The 20,888-nt window shown below is 29.1% G+C and overlaps 1 protein-coding gene across 1 annotated transcript; it reads right to left on the bottom strand.

The window, feature by feature from the left end:
- Nucleotides 1–5,434: 5,434 nt before the first annotated feature.
- Nucleotides 5,435–6,635, bottom strand: LOC148225914 (uncharacterized). The gene is made up of 2 exons (XM_088203463.1): nucleotides 6,574–6,635; nucleotides 5,435–6,509 (listed from the first exon to the last, which is right to left on the bottom strand). The coding sequence occupies exons 1-2, from the start codon at nucleotides 6,583–6,585 to the stop codon at nucleotides 5,592–5,594; spliced, it is 930 nt and encodes a 309-aa protein (XP_088059589.1). The 5' UTR covers nucleotides 6,586–6,635; the 3' UTR covers nucleotides 5,435–5,591.
- Between the last annotated feature and the right edge of the window lie 14,253 nt (nucleotides 6,636–20,888).

The raw sequence follows: 20,888 nt of genomic DNA, 5'->3' as shown, positions 1-20,888 counted from the left end.
ATGTCGATTAAGCTCAAATATTATGACATGTGCGCGAACTTTAAGAACAGAGATTATGTAACGTAACATCTAAAAAATAGCTTAATCTACTTCAAATAATACGTGTTATTCCAAAAATAGCTGAATAATTGAAGGCGTGGCTTATTGTATCATTATACCCATAAAAAGAATAATATTCGTAATATCTTTACCATAACTGTATTACGAAACACTTATTTTGCTAATTGCTTAAGAAAAGTATAAATAAAATCTACATAATTAGCAAGTTTTCTAATTGTCTATTGACGAGTTGAAAGAATGCTCGTTAAGTTTTTTATGTTATATTTTTAAATATATTAGATCGTTTATCATATTTTTTCATTTTTGAGAAACGTTGTGATTTGCATTTAAATGCATTGATCCTCAACTTTGATAAATTTGACCTCAAAGTTAAACGTAATAGCTTAGAGTTTCCTTATGTTTTATAATCGCTAATATAAGTTTTTGTACATCAATTTTTATTTATTGTATTTTATATGAACTATCATTATTTTGTTAAAAAATAAATTAATTTATGTATCGCTTAATTGTTTAATTATATCAATTAAATTTAAATATATGTACAATTAATCAATAAATAAAATATATGTATAATTAATCAATATTATTAAAACGGTAGCTGGACGAAATAGTACTGTGACAAAACAGAACAACTCATATAAATAATAATTAGATAAATAATTAATTTTATATTTGCAACTAATTACTTGATAAGTAAATAATTCCATAAATAATCAGTTAAAAAATAAACTAATAATAAAAGTGATCAGTAAAATAAAATAAATTGTCGGTAAATAATAAATTTTTGCGAAATAAATAATTCAGTTTTTTTCTCAGTAAAATAAAATAAATGATCAATTATTGTTAAATTTTGTACATCACCAACGAATTTTGTTTTAAAAATAGTTGTAGGGCGACACATCAACTGTTGAGGCCAAAATGTTCCGCACATACGTGTGGTTATGTTTGGGTTTGAACAGCAAATGGACGTATCGCAACTGTCAATAATTTAAAAACCAACCGTTTATTGTATGTATTGATCATAAATATTAAACGCTTGGTCATTTTCTTTTAATTACATATCAAATAATTAGTTGTCATTATAAAATGAATTATAAATTTATTTTTAAACTTGTTCTGAATTTTCATAGCTCTGTTTTTTCTGCTCTGTTTTGTCACAGTTCTATTCGAAATGTTTTGTTATAAAATGTTCTATTTTAAATGTTTTGTTAAAATACAAAAAAAAATAATCATTAATTTAGTCCAATTTGTATGACAGTCTAAAGTTTGAGAACTTTGACTTTGTAGCCAGTGAGACGCTTGGTGGAATCTAGTCAGAATTTTATTACATTATATATACATATGTTGCAACATCATTTTGAGAATAAGACCCTTTCAAACGTAAGCATATGTGTGTGGTCACCACAACATTTGCGATAAAAGTTTTTGAATAGCTGTCATTTTGAAACAAGATCAGGTTTGCTAATGAACTTAGCTGAGATTTTTACAGGGTATATATTTAGAAATACATCATGACGATATGATAACAACTATGGCATATTGCGCAGAAGCAGACCAAATATATAATTTAGTGAATTGCTTCTATTGTCCAGCTAATTTTAGCATGAGCCGTACTCGAGCTGGTAGCGAAACCTTTATTTTTTATCTGTAATACCACACAAATAACATATGATTGGTCATAGAAGTGGAGAGGTGGCCGAACGGAAAAATTGTCGTACTGCTCTAATTTTTCCGGCAACATATAAAGCAGAAAACTATTTGCCATTTATTCTCACTTGAATTACCACCAAAGCTCAGAACTGAACTTGCCACCAGTGAAGCTCATGTCAAATCGACACAAACCATCTAGTACAAACCTAAATATTAAAAGTCAAAAAAGGCAACTGAACAGCATTTCTATTTCAATCGTCATATTTGCTCTAATCACATTTGAGTTACTTGGAGTTAGCTTGAGCTATGTTACGAAGTTAAAATTTTGATCCATTACGAGCTTAAAAACAAGTACAAAAAAGCAATTAGCAATAAATATACATTTTGAACTAATTTCCCATATTTTTAATTACTTTTATATATAGTATGTTATATCCGTGACAATTAAAAAAATGAATAATATACAAATAATAAATATGTATGATATTATTAAATTTAATTTTTTTAAATAATAAACATAGTTAAAAACTAAAAATCTAAAAATAGTTAAAAATTCCTAGTAAATTAATAACAAGTAATTAACTTAAAAACTGTTAAATATTATTATAAAATCAAATATATAGCAATATGGTCGAACAAGTTTGAGTCATCTGTTGTTGAAAACTATAATTTTTCTTTAGTCTAAAATATATAAAATAAGTTTTATGAAATATTTTAAACTATATATAAATTCATATATATTTATATTTTTAAACTAAAATATAAAAATATATTTTGCTTCAAACCAATAATTATAATTTAGTTCCAAAATTAAAGAAAAATATTTTAAAATAAATATAATGAATATAATAAATACCCTGTGTTTACACTAAATAATATTTTATTTGACGTATATGCATGTAAATGAACATCGAGTCAACGAGTTTCTTAAGCTTTCTGTAATATAATATATACTTAGTCGTTGAGATTTATAATATTTTTTTAACAAATTAAAATTAGTTGTGATAATGTGTTCAATGTTTACTCTTGATAAAGTTTTATTGTTTTTAATTATTTTTCAGAAGTAATGATGGAACAATTTGATGACCTATATGGCTACAACGTAGAATTGGTATATATAAACAAAGAGTGAATCTTCTCATGTTGAAGTCACTATCAGCAAGTATTATATTTTTATAAAATACATATTACATAAGTTTGATGTAACTGAATATCTTGAATTTGGCTATTCCTAAAGAGGAATAATGGCACAGAACAAAAATTGATAAAAAACCATAACGTATACGTACATATTTTGCCACAACGGAATCAAAAATAAGCCACTCTTAGCTATTTTGGTTATCAATTATTCCAGGTATGCAATCACATATTTATAATCATTGAAAAATTTCGTCTATTAGATAACATCCAAGAAACTATACATATGTATATTGCGAGTTGTCACTCGAGGTGAATTTTTTTGCTGCAATAATGGATTAAATTTATTTTGCTGTAACCAAGCTTTTTAAGCTAAATAACCGGCTGCATCACAATCATTGTCACGCGATCGTAAAAAATAGTATCCCCAAATATCAATAAACAAAAAAATACATTTTATTAGCATGTATACGGTTTGATCGACATTAACCTCAATTTTCATACGTACTAAGTATATATTACATGTTCACGTACCTAGGTACGTTTTAAACGTTCAGTCAAATTTAACGTGTATGTGCATTAAATTGGAAGGAATGATAATGTTTATGTAATATAAAAGGAAAAACTCACTTTTCGGCCTCAGAATCCGTCTCCGGGAATTCAAAATTTGAAGGTTTCATCACGAAGTTTGTTTTATGATTGTTTATCGAATTTAATCAATGTGTTCTTCTAGTCCTCAACACATTATGTATATATTCAATTTTCATAGTTATAACACACCTAGTTAATTTACAATCCGATTATTTATATTCAGTCAAATGACGAATTAATGAAAATTATTGTCGCATAGCAAAATTTTATTTATAAATAATAATTATTTTCAACTGTTGTCACGTTACTGTCGGCCATCTTGTTTTATATTTGAATGTTTATTTTTCATTGGTCGAAACAACAGAACGCATTACCGGCGGCTCGAAAATCAATCGGAGCAAATTCAAATTTTATTTTTATTATTATAATAATATTATAATTAAATATATTTCACTTGTTTACGTGTATTATTATACACCGTTCATACAAAACGATACGATTTACAAAGTAGAAGATTGAGCCTATAATGTTTGGAAGCGAAAGCGACGGCTTAGAACAATTATATATAAGAAGAATAAGATTAGGCAATGACTTTAATTAAGGGGCTATTAACCTTTTTATACCTACCTCCTACTTTTGTGTATTTTTAACGGAAAATTATAACAGTAACTCAATTTAGTGCAAGTATGAAATATTTTTTAGAAGGGGAAAAGTTAAAATTATATTTTTATTAATACATATATAGTAAAACAAGTAAAGTAGCTATATAGCATTTTTTATTTATAGAGGAAAAATAAAGTTTGTATTACTGAACAAAAACACCGAACGCCCATCTTGAAAGCTTGAATCGCCCACTGGTGAGCTGTACAGACCAGGTTGACGACCACTAATCTAGGTTATTTTTTATAGATATATTTACATATATTTACTTAACGACATATATGCCTTTAACCTTCCCCTGCACAATCGGTAAATATTAGTAATTTAGAATTAAAAATATATGTCACACTTTTTTTATTGTTTATCTTATAGTACTAAATATACAGATACGATTTTTATTATTTAAATATTGTGTTTAAGGGGCTTAACTCTAGAAAAATAAATAATAAAAGTTCTAAAACAAATCATATCTTTTATAAGGTCAAGTCCAAAATACAAACTAGGCCAACTCATCTCTCAGAGAAAAATAAGCTTCTCACATATTGCTCCATAGTTTGTCTGCATATCGATATTACACTATGTTTTAAAAATATGATAGTCATCCTTACCGATATTAGTATGGACTTCTAAATAAAAGAATTGATTCAAACCGTGTTTTGGTCAATAGGAGAGCGCAAAAACAATTATTACTTCACAGAAGGCAAAAATTCACGTCAAAAGCAATAAAATCTTGTTCTAGCGTTCCCAGTGCGACAGCAACGTCACGATTTTATTGCTTTTGACGTAGATTTTTGACTTATGAGAAGGGATAATTGATTTTCGAGCTCTCCTATTGGTCAAAATTCGGTTTAGATGTGCTTTATTCGATTCTCACTCGTAATATTGTTAAAAAAAGTTGTAATATAAACGCTTGATAATAAAGCGTTTTCACCGCGATGGCATGATTTTATTGAAATTCATTATATGGCAACACTGAGCAACAAAGAAAACACGACTAATTATCAAGTTAATATTATGAGTATATACTTTTATTAATTTTTAATGCCTATTTAAAATATTTCGCAAAAAATATGATTTCAAAAAATATGTCGCAATGGTGGCTGATTTTTATATTTATTTGTAGCATATAAATTGTTAACTCAAAGCTAATATTATTTATTTAAGAAAATATATATAATGCCATTTTTGTCATGAGGTCCGGAATCATTGTTTTCCCATGGCTCGGGTTCGCTCTCCGCGGCCTTGGTTATACATATATAAAAAGCTTGATTAAACTATGATGTTTTCACCTTTTCACATATCATATTTATAAATATTATACAAATAAAATAATATATGTTAACAAATGTATTTATTTAAACATAAAAAAATATTTACAAAAATAAGTATAAAATATATAAAAGAAAAGCAAAACTCAACAACCAATAACAATTATATAAATCAGTCTATACTTAATACGATCACATTTATATACATTTAAGAGTATTTTTATATCAATGTTTATAGCTAGAAGGTCCTCTGGAACCATAAGAAGAGGCAATAGGTCTGAATTGAGACTCACTTGCAAGGTACTCGTTGGTGTTAAGGTTGAGCTCATTATCGACCTTGGAACTCTGTGGAGGTCCAGAGAGACTCTTTTCATACTCTGTGTTAACTGGAGACTGATAGCTGTTGACTTGTCCTTGCTGATATGATCCTTGATTTCCATATAGAAGCTGATTCTTAGCTTGCGGATTGGATTGGTAATAGCTCAAAAGCTGTTGAGATGGAGAGTAATAGTTGGATTGGGGAGATAGATAGTTGTTGTATAATTGAGGCGCAGGTTGACCGAAGAGAAACATGTTAGAAGAATGACCCGCATTTGCACCAAAGTTCAAAGGTAATTGTTGATAAAAAGATTGAGCTTGAGATTGAGGGGTGTAAGAATTAGGTTGTGGGAGATAGCTACTTGCGGCTTGTACGTTGGATGAAGAAGTTGAAGCAGGTTGGTATTGAAGATAAGAAGGTTGAGCGAATTGTTGAGGAGTGTAGTATTGATTTTGTTGATTTTGAGGAACAAGGGTTAGTTGGGTTTGTCCGTTAGCTGTTTTCATTACTACTATTTGATATTTAGGAGCTGCTGATTGCATTACAATGGGTAAGGAGAACATTTGCTGTTGCGGTAAGAAGTTATAGTTGGGTTGACTGGTTGGTTGTTGTTCGTCAGAAGTGTAAGTAGATGGAGCTAATGGATAGAGAGGGGTTTGGGTGGCAGGGTTTGATGGTTGATAGTTTGAGTAAGACAATTGTTCTTGCTTTTGGTTAATCGATGATAGGGAATTGATTGGAGATGTTTTAGGTACACCTCGCTTCTTATTAGCTATGTCTCCTTCTTCAGCAAAAGCTACGGCTAGGAGAGCCATTGATAATATCTGAAATAGCAACACTTATAGTATAAATATAATTCATGAATAAATATATTAGATAAACACTTACAATGAACTTCATCTTGGAACGTCCTGTGGTTGTTGTTGACGTGCGTTGAGATGCAAAGTAAATGTCCCGCTTAAGCGACGATGGAAGACTTTATATAGGTTCACTTTCATATATTCGATATAATTTAACTGGCCAGTTAAGCTTGTTTCCACTATCTAGTATGTATGTATTGCCGCACAGCATCTGTGCACAAAGTTTCAATGAAATCTTCGTATTTTCTTTTATTTTCGCGGGCATGAGCAAACGATCCGGTTCACCGTCGCGTCGATCGCTCTGGCGTATACAGTCAATCTATAAGAAATATATTTTTGTAGTAAACTCATAGCTAATTCAATCTAACTATAAAGCAGAAAATATGTTTGCTGAATCAACTGAAACTGTTGTACGGTGAGCTCTGGTGTCATGAAATTTTCAAAAAATAAAATAATTTATATTTGTAGGGCAACGCAGCTATTTTTAGTTCACAATTTCGATAATAAATCATGAAGCTTTAACATATACATTAAATTCGTTTGCCAAAATTTTAAATAAATTTTATTGCAATGAGATATTTTTATATTTAGTTGTATTTATATTATTCATATTTGTAATGCTAGAGTTGTCACGCTAGAAATACTATTTAATTCAAATTAATTTCAGCGATTACATATTTGCACGCAAATTAATTCATATTTTATTATAAATTTCAACATATTTTATTATAAATTTTAATTAAATAAATAGTTAAAAATCATTTTAAATTATATTTTTACAAGTAAATAGGGACTATTAAACAGAAAATATGTTTGCTGAAACAACAGAAACTCTTGTACGGTGAGCTCTGGTGTCACGAAATTTGCAAAAAATAAAATAATTTAAATTTTTAGTGAGCCCATCTATTTCCAGCTCACATTCATTTCGATACAAAACTATTGAGATTTAACATATACTTTTAGTTTGTTTGCTAAAATTCAAAATAAATTTAATTGCTATGAAAAACTATTTATAAATGTGTTATTGATTAAAAAGATATATTTTTCAATTTTAGTTGTATTTGAACATTCATGCTAAAGCGGTGCTAAAGTTGTCATGACAGAAATACTATTTAATTTAAATTTATTTAAACGATTACATATTTGCACACAAATTAATTAATATTTTTTTTATTAATATCAAAAATGCGATAATATTAACAATTAAATTGTTTTAGTTTTATAATAAGGGGCGCAGACCCTCGGCGACGCGGAATCTTAGGTTGCGGTCGGTGAGGCGCGCTTTGGTATCATCTGTACCCTGAATGACAAAGTGACTCCTGATTGGCTTTTAGAAGAAGCCTTTGTTTTTCTACGCTGCAGTATCTTTAAGTGTGGAACAAGCAAAGGAAAAAGCCCCGGTGTCAGGCCTGATAAAGTAGGTCCTCTCTGTGGGGCAAAATCGCATTTTAACTACGATTATTATATTCGATTTCTATTATTTTTTTAAATTTATTTTTATGAAATTTTACAAATATTTGATATAATGAAGTGATTTTCCTGATAATGGATCATTACTAAAAATTTAATTTTTATTTTATGGAATTCATCTTGCTCTTTATTTTTCTTTATTTATCTATATTTTATACATACATTCATAAATGAAACATTTATAAAAATTTCAAATTTCACTATCTGCTAAGTCCAATTTAACTTAGATTTAAGCGTCACGTCATACGATGTCAAATGCTCTTTCAATATCTACTAAAGGCACACAACTATTATATTGTTTTTAATATTTATATTACTATTATGCGTTCTTACTTTACTGACAAAGCTTTTATTTATAATACAATAAAATGATGTATTATTAATACATAATATAGTCATATTAAAAATAAAAATAATAATATTTCTATTAGCGCTACTGTACTTACATATAATTGCGACCTGTAATAAAAGTGAACTTCATCAAATTGTATAATACCGCTCGTTTAACTTTTACTCGTATCGGATTGTATAGAAAATGATCTACACAGTCTTTTCATGCTTCTTTAATAATAAAAAAAGACATAAAAGTCTACCGATATGTTTATTGCTTATGAAAGTAAAATACGACAAATTAAAAAAAATGCATCGATTAGGATACGCAAACCGTACAATGGGTATAAAAAATCATACGTTAGAAGTTCTGTGATTGAGATTGCAAAAAAGGCACTGGATAGAAAGGTGAAGGGCAAAATACCGCTTGTAAACTTTCATGGTGCCATTATTGCTGTTCTTTTGAGTCATTACCGTCTCTAATGCATTTCGGTTGTATTTTTAGATGTCGACAATTTGCGCTTGTTAGCAATTTTATATAACCGAATGACGAAATAAAAAGGAACGCAACAAGATGATGATTATGCGTGAGACAGTTCGCCTTGCCTTGGCAATCAAAAGTGAAAACTTGCCTGGTAAAACTGGTCCGGTTTGCGTTAAAAGTATGCAGATTTTTAAGAGAATGGTATTTGTACTTGTTTTTGAGGAAGTTTATCGATTACGAAAAAAACTATGCTCATTAAATTTTTATTACATCCTTTTGAATAGTTTAACTTTTTTTATGAATAGGGATCTTTAATTAACAAATTATTAAAGAAGTTCTGAATGGTTATTAATGTTACCTCGACTGTCACAAACCATGGAGCATCTGTAATGCATCTCAATGTTTTTGTTTGAATCTTGTGATTATATTCACGTTAAAATCTTCAATATTTGCGAGCGTGCGTCATATGAGCGCTACATTATAAGCGCTGCGTCATAAGAGCGTTTACCTAAGTAGCGCTGTAACAAAATAGCGTGCGTCAAACGCGCAGACGGTCATATGAGCGTTTCACAAAAGAGAGTACGTCATAAGAGCGCAAAAATACTTGGAGAAAATCAACTAATGAATATTTTAGGAATTAGATATACAAAATATATGTAAATTGCAAGAAATTTACAAAGAATAAAAATTCAAGAGATATAGGCGATAAAATTAGTATTTTATGTGCCAGTGCGTAATGATGATTAAAATGATTTACCAATGAAAATATTATATATAGTATGGCTCCCCATCCCCATACGTACGATACACATATATTTTGTACTAAAATGAAACGATGATTTTAAATTTATCGTTAGATTTATTCTGTAATGTTTCATTAAATTGATAAATAATTATCGACTCGACTTGCAATGAATGCGTACAGTTATAGGGCAGTTATATGGCCCGTCAGACCTTTTTTTCATTTATTTTAGACTAATACACTTTATCGTGAATGGTGAAAACAAGCACAATATAAATTTTAAGCGCAAAGTGTAAGATAAATAAAATCATCTGAAAATAAATGTATTGCAAAGGGTTAAAACATTAATTTTCCCGAATTCATTTTAATCATATTGTATAATTATCAAAAAGGGAGCTTCCTATGATTTTTTAAATACCTAAATGTAACCCTTTACAAAAAAAATCACCGCTGGGCAGGTGCATACCAATTCATGACATTGGTGAATGACACGGACGATACGCACTTGCTTAAAATTATTTTTTCGATATTAAAACTTAATGTAGTAATTGGTGAATCTATATGATTTTTTTTAAATACTTTTTTTATTAGTCTGATATTTAGTTTTAATGTATTATTACTAGAAACCTTAATTTTTCGCGATTACGATAAAGTATTTTTTTTGTAAATTTCGTGCTTTTTCCATTCCAAAAAGGGTAGTATTTATACATAGAACAGTTAGAAAAAAAGAGTAATCTAATATTTTGTCCGGTTCCATGGTATGGCCTTTTACCTGGTTATCGATAGCATATTATTTTCCCCTTATCTTATATATTTGCTAAACTCCAAAAACTATTCGGCGGCACGCACATTAAAAACTGTTATAGATTCAATTGTTATCTATTAAGAAGATTAATCTTTATAAATAGTTGTAAGTCATTCGTGGTATTTTATATGAACAATGAAAGGGTTTAAATGGGTAAATTTAATAAATTAAGTATATAAACGATTTGTTTCATCATAGACACCTTGTACATGTAAAAGCCTATAATCTCACGTGTGCCCGCTTTCTGGGATGATCAGACTTTAGGTTTCGTGGCATCTACGAATAGAAAATATACAAATTAAAAGTTCCAAAAATTTCTTAGGCCGAAGGAACCCAAAAACCAACGGCAATGCTGTAAAAATTGAATATTATATTTTATTTATCGCATATAATCTAAAAAAAAGTTTTACGATATTTTTATTTTCTATTTTCATATCTGCAAATATGTACCTTTCACCGAAGTTGTAAAATTCAAGTAAAAAAGCTCGACCATCTGCTAGAGAAGATCCATTATGACTAATAGGTACATATGTATATGTATACTACACACAATAATTTATTAAAATACTAAATTAAGCTAACATTGGCTCATTTCTGACCATAGATATGGAAATTTTCGATATACAAACATATATCATATGTGTATGTTTAATAATATATGAATTTTATTACAGATTAAACGATTAAAACATTAATGGTTTAATTAGCAAAAATTTGTTATATAATATTCGTACTCAGCCGATAAAGTGTAGTTGTACGAGCCATATACCTGCCCTATAACAGTACGCATTTATTGCAAGTCGAGTCGATAATTATTTGTCAATTTAATAAAACATTACAGAACAAATCAAATGATAAATTCAAAATCAGCGTTTCATTTTAGTAAAAATATATGTTTATCGTACGTTTGGGGATGGGAAGCCATACTTTCGTATGTATGTAATAATTAATAAATAATAATGTTTGCAATTGGCTAACCATTTTAATCATTATTACGCTCTGGCAAATAAAATACTAATTTTACCGCCTATATCTCGTGAGTTTTTATTCACAATTTACATATATTTTGTATACCTAATTCCTAAAATATTCATTACTTGATTTTGCGCTCTTTTGTCAAACGCTCATATGACTGTCTGCGCATTTGAGGCACGCTATTTTGTTACACGCTCTTATGACGCAGCGCTTATAATGCAGCGCTCTTTTGACGCACATTTGTCTGCGCCCATTTGTGACGTTGCCGATAATTGTATATATAGCACGCAACGGGAAATTATAACACTACAGTTTCCCTAAAAAAATATGTTTAATATTCGATTGAAATTTCTGAATATGAAACAACAAATTTTTATTTATTTATAATATATTATTGCGCATTTGTTTGTTACCTACGAATATTTGAATAGTTTGTCTTGCGGTAAAGTGGCAACTGTTATTCATAAATTATTAAATAATTATTTTCTAATCGTGTTTAGAAAGTTCACCTGTAACTGTGGGTAAATACCTTACTTTGCCATATATTAACCATGTTTAATAAATCAGATTAATTTATACATATATTAATGCAAAATATGTTCATATATAAAAATATCTGATATCATTCTTAGATGGTGTTTTAATATATTTACAAAGGCGTAAAAATTATTCAACAATTTAACAAATTGAAAAGTAACCTACTTATTTGTTTCAACTTATCATTTACGATTTTATTAAACGCTTTCTCGTACAATTTTGGTCTATTTGACACTTAAAAAACAATATATTCAAGCGGTGATTAATTCAGCATCCGACAGCATTAATGACAAATGGTACTATCATCATGATATAACAGGCTAATTGTTTCTACGAGATTTTCTTCCTATTTCATCTTTTGAGATTAGAACTGCGTGAGAACAAACAAATGGCAAAGGAAAGCCCAAGGGCCGGCTAAGTGCTCTTGTCGGAAGTTGTTAAGTCTCTTTGGATATTTAAGAAGAAATCGTGCGAAGGAAACGTGTTTAGGTATACAAAAGAAGTGCATAATTGCAGATCTGCTCTAGTTTTTCTGTTCTAAATTATGACACTAGCATGAAATACGAATATTACAAATTCACTGTCACTGAAAGTTTCAGATATCATTTTAGACAAATTGTATTTAAAACATAATATGCAACGAATTTAAATATCAATATTTAAGTATATGAGAAAGAACTAGAATAAGTCAAAGTATATTCTATATAAACTTACATAATTCCTTCTACAATATATAAAAAATCATATAACTAAAACTAATCTATACTCTGATTAAATATCTTGTACTTTCCAGAATGCTTTATTCAAAAGAATAAGTAGTGAAAGAAGCAGAGAATGTAGAAAGTACCTATCCACTGGATTACCATCAATACAATCTAATAAGAGAGTCCTTTCTAAACGTTGAATTAAAAAAGGATTTAATTGTTTTTTTTTATTATAATTGAGTTATTTATTATAGTTCATAATAGTTTTTATTATAGTTAATAATATAATGTTATTTGTAGTCATACACGATAATTATTTTAATGGCCTATCTATAGATTCAATTGCTTCAATTTCATATTGTAATAGAAAATATGCAACACAACTACATTGAATAAGTGTGTCGCATTCTTAGATGTGTTCAAAGGTCGAGGTTATCTTTCGATCGAAAACGCGACGGGAATCCGAGACCTTTAAACGGACAGGTTTGTCATCTCGAGTTGCGAATGCGATACCTGCGTGAGATAACTGGTTCGCGGACGAAATGTGAAAGTAAAACTGTATCAGCTGCCTTCACTAGAAAACATCCAATGACTCTAAGGTATCATTGCCCTCTTGATGGCGTTACACATTAAGCCATAATACGTCCAACTATACAGGGGCGTCACCTGGCAGATGCAACACACTTTTTATGATAGAATCCTACAATGCAAAACAAAAAATAGAGAGAACTTGTTTTATGTTATAGAAAAAAATAAAAAGGTCTATAGTTGTAAATATAAGAGCACTTGAGGTCAGTGTGGACAATCGTAATAATTTTTATTTTGTTTAAACAATTAATTCGAGCACTATTCTAGTAATTTTTATATTATTATTTTAATTTGTATAAAGTCACAAAGTAAATGGTAATATAAAACAATGTTCCTTTTAGGTCTGCGTTGTCTTAAAATATTTGTTTTTAATATAATTTTAATATAATATATCAGTTCATCAGAAAAACATGATTTTACTTTAACACAGACAACTACACAATTAAGCATGAAAATAATTGCATTAATATGATATCCGATTTATACAATAAAAAATATTTTTTAGCAATTACTATACAAAATATTATTCTTTTTATTAATAAAAATATATAATTATCATCGAAAGACCAAAACTCTAAATTATTTAACGTATTTTTTATTATTTAATTAAAGTAGAAATGTTGAAAAATTATGTGTTAACTGACATCTAAAAAAGGATGATAACTATAAAACTCAACTTTATAAAAAAAAACAATAATTAATCGAATTGCTTTGCCTTTGCCTTTGTAACAAAAATGTACAAAATTACATTTTCTTAATTTTTTCATTGAGAGACTTCGATTATATGCCTCTCATTTTTTTATTGATGTAGATTGCAGCTCCATTAAAAATTGATATATTGTAGTAATATTCCTATCTCTCCATAAGTTAAATAATATTGTCATCCTGATTTATCTTCAGTTCTTACTGACTTACAAGACTGAGTTTATCCTAGTTAAAGAATCAAGATCAAAAATACAGTTTTAGCCCATTACAATAGTTCAGTAAAGTATTGCTATTATTTTAGAAGGAAACCTCAAATTTTCATACCATTATCTGAACGCATTTTTATGCTACAACTAATGAGAAATTCGATTAATGTCAATATGCTTCTAAAGCTGATAAAGACAACGAGGAACTTGAAAAATGCTATTGGGAAATAAGAAAAATAATTTCTTACCTTAAATTTTGCCTTTGATTTTTTTATATATATTATATATATGAATTCCATTTTTATAATAATATATTAGTATAGATCTCTCCTTGTTGTACAAATTACGAACTCATAATTTCAGTATCTTCAATCTGTTCGCCTTAATTACTAACGGGATACAAAGTGGTATCTGTAAAATTAACCTGAAATACAATATTGCCAAATCTCAATCATTAAGTTATTCTTAAAAGTGTCATTAAAGAATTTAAATAAATCACCTTGCGCCAAATCGCAAATCTCAAAAGTGTTAATTAAAACCGTAACGGACTCTTCATCGTTTGCGGTCATTTCTCTTAATTATTGCTGTGTTTTCTCAATTCTACAATTTTCAATATCACGGCAATGCTACTAATTGCCGTCTTGTTAATTAACGGGGTGATGTTGAATTTTTTTCGAAGATATTTTTAAAAAAATATTTGCTCTTAACAACCCGTTAATTCGGCCACTCTCGCTATCTAAACAGAGCCGTTTATAATTATTGTAGCGGTCCGGTTTTGGTACGTGCCACCGTTTGATCGAATGCTAGGGTTGCCAACAGTATTTTTTATTTAAACTAAATAAACTTACTTACAAACTTCGACATGTTAATAATTTATTATATAAGAGATTCTCTCTAAATGTTGATACAATTATATTTCAGAGTAAAACATAAGATAGTGAGTAAACAAAAGAATAAAATATACATTTTTAAATATATCGGTATTAATATTTTTTAATGTTGAAAGATATTAAGAAAATATTATTTTTAACTCGCGTTCTATTAAATTATTTGCTTAAGCAATTTTAGTTTCATAAATTATAAAAAAAACATTGGCTCTAAAACTCAGACGGCGCATTTTAAATTAATATAGTTTTTGATAATAAAAATTCGATATTTAACAAAAGGCAACTTAATGATAATTATCGGTTTTAAAAAATAATTTAAGAAAAAAATTTTGATATAACACTAAAATAGCATTGAAATATAAATAATAAATTAAATTTGCCAATTATAATCAGAAACAATAATAAATCGAATATTATTTTCACTGCGTACTTGTGTACCAGTTTTCGTCGTCGTGCAATAAAAAAAGAACTATATCAAGTTAATAAAAACTTTAAAAATATAAATTAAATACAATGAGTAATAAAATTAAATTATCAACATGTGATATGCATTAAAAAAAATCTTAGATAAAAGAACCTCATAAACCTATAATTAAAAAATTCTCTTTTTTAAAAACTCACTAATATTAGGCAATTTAAATATAAAATCGTGCCTACCGCCAGGGCTCTGCCCTTAACTAATTGAGACCATAGAATCTCTCAGAGCATCATCAAAGAACCTATAACACAAAAAGAACCTACGTTTAATCAGTCCTGCTACCAAAACCAGATATATCAGTGATATATTAGATGACTTACATTATATACGAAAGACCCGAGTTAAAATTCGTGTTTCTCTAGATATTTGTATTATGTCTGGAAGATCAAAATTAGTGATTATTATATGATTATAATTTTGATCGATCATAAGATTCTAGATTAGGTGTTCTTAGATTTTTCTAATCTCACGGATGAATAATTCAAGCCGAGCTAGGTATGTTAACAGATAAGGTATATGTTGTATATTAATAGAAATTATCATGTATGTATTAAATAATAAAGAAGACTCACAGAGAGAGCTTACACTACTGCTTCTACGCCCACCAAACAATTGACATTTATATTATGCTCCCCTCCATTTGTCTCCTCTTGAATTTGCCAAAAAAAATGACATATTAAAATACACATAATAAAATATTATGAATCTAAATAAAATCGAAATATTAAAGAAACTACCATTGATTGGTTCACTTCCCCCCCCCCCCCCAACCTTGAAAAAACTGTTAGTCGCCTAAAGGTATTCTTTTTGAAATTGTTTTTCTTCGTAATGTTAAATATTGTTTTTAACTATTATTGATTTGCCTCCGTATACAGTTCCGCCTAGGTATCTCGTGGTATATACGCAGTATTCAGGTATTTTGAAGTAAGTTTTTTCCGTGTGTTTTTCGAGAAAAAAAAATATTTATTGTGTGTGTAGCGATAAACCGTTGGCGTTCCATATGTAGTAAGATAGTCAATTTTTAATTTTAGAGAAAACTTTATCACAAAATTTTTAAATATATTCAGAACTTTTTTTACAGTTTTCGAATTAAGATCGTTTTTAAGACTAATCCACTTGAAGCAATTTAAAGTAAGGGGGGGGATTTGTTCTGTTTGAATTTGGTCATAGAAATTCATTTAATACCATCGAAATATTGAAAAAAACTACCAATGACTGGCCAACTTTTGCCACCCCCCCCCTCTCTCCTGGAAAAAGGTGAAATGCTAAACAAGGACCCCTTGAATTTTCCCATAAAAATGCATGTTATTTAATGGTGTTCTTAATGAAATCGAAATATTAAAAAAACGACCACTAACTGGTTAACTTTTACCCCATCCCTCCCTTAAAGAATGAAATGACGTCCCTGCTCTCCCCCAGTACTTACAGCTTTAAATGCCGCATCATCAAAAAAGTAATTGCATCAATAAAATCATGTCTATACTAAAAAAAATAAAAAAAAGCATCATAAGAGAGCCTGCGACTCTCAGATACTACGCTTTCCATAATAAATAATTATTTTGTTTATATATAAATATAAATAATATAACGTAGTCAATAATCAATATATATTAAGGCATTCATTTGCCATAACACAATAGACCCCGGACAAAATGTATAAAATTATAAAGTTTTTTATAGCAAATATAAAATATCTAAAAGAGATATTTAAAAATATTTGCAAATTTCATATCGTAATGTTGGCTTATTTCCATTAAAATATTTTTTTTTAATTTTAAGACAAAACACTACAAAATAGCAACGTACCAATCTTAATGCTCTGGGGCGGTACCAGACTCTTTGTTACTGTCTAACACGTATCTTACTTTACTATATAAATTCGTAATGGTAAATTAGCAATGACTAGGAAAATGCATCTATATGAAGCAAATTAATCTTTCTAAATTCCGGAATATGTGACTTCAATGGTTTAAATATTGTTTTTTTAATTTTTCCTTGCAACATGGCAGGCATTAATTAAATGAGAATAAAAAATATGAAATCATTGATTGGAAATATAATTAAAATTCCAGATACGATAGTAATTGAAAAACACTAGAGTTCAAATGTAATTCAAGCCAAAAATATAAGGTATATAGTCATAGACTTACACCTCTGATCAAAGTTATATATTTGATTTTCAGCAGTTTTAACGAACGAGTATTATACTGAATAAGAAATTTACCTAATTTGGCACGCCCCTGGCGCAAGAAGTGTTTGTGCAAATGTTTTATATAGTCTTTGTATTATATTATTCGATTCTTAACTATGGTTATCTTTATTCGTGTCAGCCATAATGGCCTAGTGACCATAAATAAATATATTATTTGTCAATATTTATGAGAAACACCTTTTAAACGCCTCTGTCGACAAGGTTGTTGGTAATTTTAACATTGTTATGGTACGAACGCTTTATTCCGATAGAATAATCCGTTTATAACAGTATATTAGTATAATATATTGCTTTGTATATGACGATTTCTAGTAGTTAAATTTAACCTCGAGAATAAAGTAGATACATACTTTCAGAAATGTCTGATTACTTAAACACTTTCATCGTACTGGAATTTCATATTATCGATCATATAACCGTTAAGGTATTTATATTTAGTAACTAGCTGTCCATCCCTCACTGTTGTGAGGTACCGTAGCTAGTTTATAGTCTAGAATTTTATATAACCATCAAGTATTTTATAGCATATAGTAAGTTTAAAATTATTATAACTACAATTATAATAATTCTTTTCTTTTGCAGTATCATAAAAAAATAGTGGCAACCCTATATGTAAATCTCAAGTGTTAAATCTAATACTATGTGTTTACTGCTTTATACCATATCCGCCGACGCGCGATATAATTTTTTTTGTTTATTTATTTTCGTTTATATAAAAAGAGAAATTACATATTTTTTAATCGAAATTGGACATTAATTACTAAAGCACACATACACTGAAGATAATTCGTGTAATGAACGCGCGCAGAACCTTTATTACTGTATTTTATGCTGTCGCGGTAAAATCATTTTTCACAGATTTCGTTTTTCAACTACAGACGAAAGTGAAATATGCAACCATGGCGTTTAAAAAATCTCATCATTGTATCGGCGAAACATATAAAATGACCATAAATCATTTCGACCTGAATTTAGTCAGATTTCGACTGGCGAAAAATTATATGCTTCTTTGTGTTTGTGCATGAAGAGAGAAGTTATGCGTTTGTGGAACATTTGTTAAAATTATTGCGACCTGAATATTATAATACCAAAATGCAGTTTGATATTGGTATTGTGTTTCGATTTCACATCGCCTTTTCTGTTCAATTGTAGTCATTATGTTAACTATACCAAAGCAGTATACTTTTTTACTCAATGATAGCTAACCAAACCGACAATTTACTGCTACATAATATATATTTTAAACCTTACAAGTGATAAAGTTGCCGCTTTTTCGGAATTTTTGGGTCATATCGGTCGATTCGGCGTAGCTCCGTTTGGTGCGAGTTTGGCTGAACTCTTTTTTATTGTCTAATACATACATTATTATACCGTATAACATTGTTATTTTATGTAATATGTAATTCGGGCTCCAATACCTGTTTGGCTGAAATATGCACCACATTCCATCGTGTTTCGCACCGATCTTATATTTCTTTTGTGCAAATAAGATCTCTGTTTTTATGGGTAAATGCTTTAAAATCGTTTACATATATAATAATAAATCGTGTGTTTATATTAATGAGTAAATGCTTAGATGAGACCCTTTTATCAAGTCTTTTGCAACTTATATCGTCGCAACGATTAAGGAGGCATTATGTTTTTAAGTTACTTATTCAGTAACTATTTTTATATATATTTTTTTGTTCATAGATCTCGATATAAAATTAATAAACACCGATGAAAGCGCGACTAAGCATGCGCAATTTCTCTTGTTTTATTGTTTTTAAAAAATTAAGGCTCTTTCAGCCGTCAGACAATTGTCATTAACATATGTTACTATATAACAATAACAATATAAAAAAACCTTTTGGGATTATCGAAAAAGCAAAATATCCCTAAATCGTTTTCCATACGTAATTTCTTCTTATCGGAGCGGGTTCTTAGATCACCAAAGCAAGAATAAAGCCGCCGGCCGGTTAGAGTAATATAAAATCGCAAAATGGTCATTCAAATACATATGCATATTTTCAAACATGAAGCACGAACACCTTCAGAAAGGTTTCTTTCTGAGTGTTTTTTTTTATTATAAAAAAAAAGACAAGTTTGAGTGTTAAAAATTTGTAAACCATTTCTTGTTATTCCCAGACCTCTATTAAAACCTTTCAAGAAGTATGCATATTAGACATGAATTAGAATTCTCAATTTGATATTTTTCTCGAGATTTTATCAAGGCTCATTTGGCCGCACGAAAATGTTGGATGTACACATTATAAAACTGACGAAATAGCGCAGTTTGTAACGTTTCAGACTAGCTAGTGAAATTGTATTTACACTAGTGAACATATATATTCACTGTAACATATACATAAAAATATTATAATCATCTGCTTATGAAACACAATACTTTCGAACAGTTATACTTAAGATAGATCTATACTTTCTTAAATAAATTAGGTATTATGCATTGCTTGTAAAAATGTAAAATATATATATATGTATATTTATTTTACACAACCACTCTCATATATATATATATTATAATAAAAAGATTTAATAAATATAACAAGATAAGATTTTATTTTTGTCATGCTTTTTATAATCAGAAGACTCACAATACCCAGTATACTTTTAAATGCACCACCTCTCTCTTGAAAGCAATCATCGTTGCACAGCGTGCGTAATACATTTCTTACTCACTATTGGTGATAAATTGGTGAAAACTGTAATAAAACGTCGCACATCTCCATAGTCCAAACTTTCTAGAATGAAATCTCTCCAGATCAGATCTCTTGGCGCTCGCTTGGTCCTTGTCCTTGGCGAAAAGGAAAAGTGTTGCCAAGTGAAAGCTCAGATGCATTAGTATGATGCATGCATCGATCCCGCATGAGTCCCACGTCCAAAGATCGACATTCTTACGACCAGTTGTGGGAGTGATCTTTTGCCAGCCACTCTCCAAGCGATTACGACATTCCAAGGCACTGTATGCACTATTCCTTTTTGTGTTTTTTGAGACTCGTACAATGGAGAAAGTCTTTTGAGGCAAAATGTTGTTCCTTCGGGTTTTCTCGTTAAACTATATGACATAACAATACTTAGAAAAGCGTGACATAAAAACGCAGGTGTACATACCATAAGAATCAAATTAGAAAGGAGCTACCAAAAAAATATCATATAGAAGGAAAGCATTCAGAGCGAATAACCTTATCTACCGCATGAATTATTCAATGAAACTCTCAAA

This window comes from Plectrocnemia conspersa, unplaced genomic scaffold, assembly GCF_051122295.1.
Source record: "Plectrocnemia conspersa isolate PC_06_02 unplaced genomic scaffold, ASM5112229v1 ptg000014l, whole genome shotgun sequence".
NCBI classification, from domain to species: domain Eukaryota; kingdom Metazoa; phylum Arthropoda; class Insecta; order Trichoptera; family Polycentropodidae; genus Plectrocnemia; species Plectrocnemia conspersa.
This window is presented reverse-complemented; position numbering and strand designations above follow the sequence as displayed.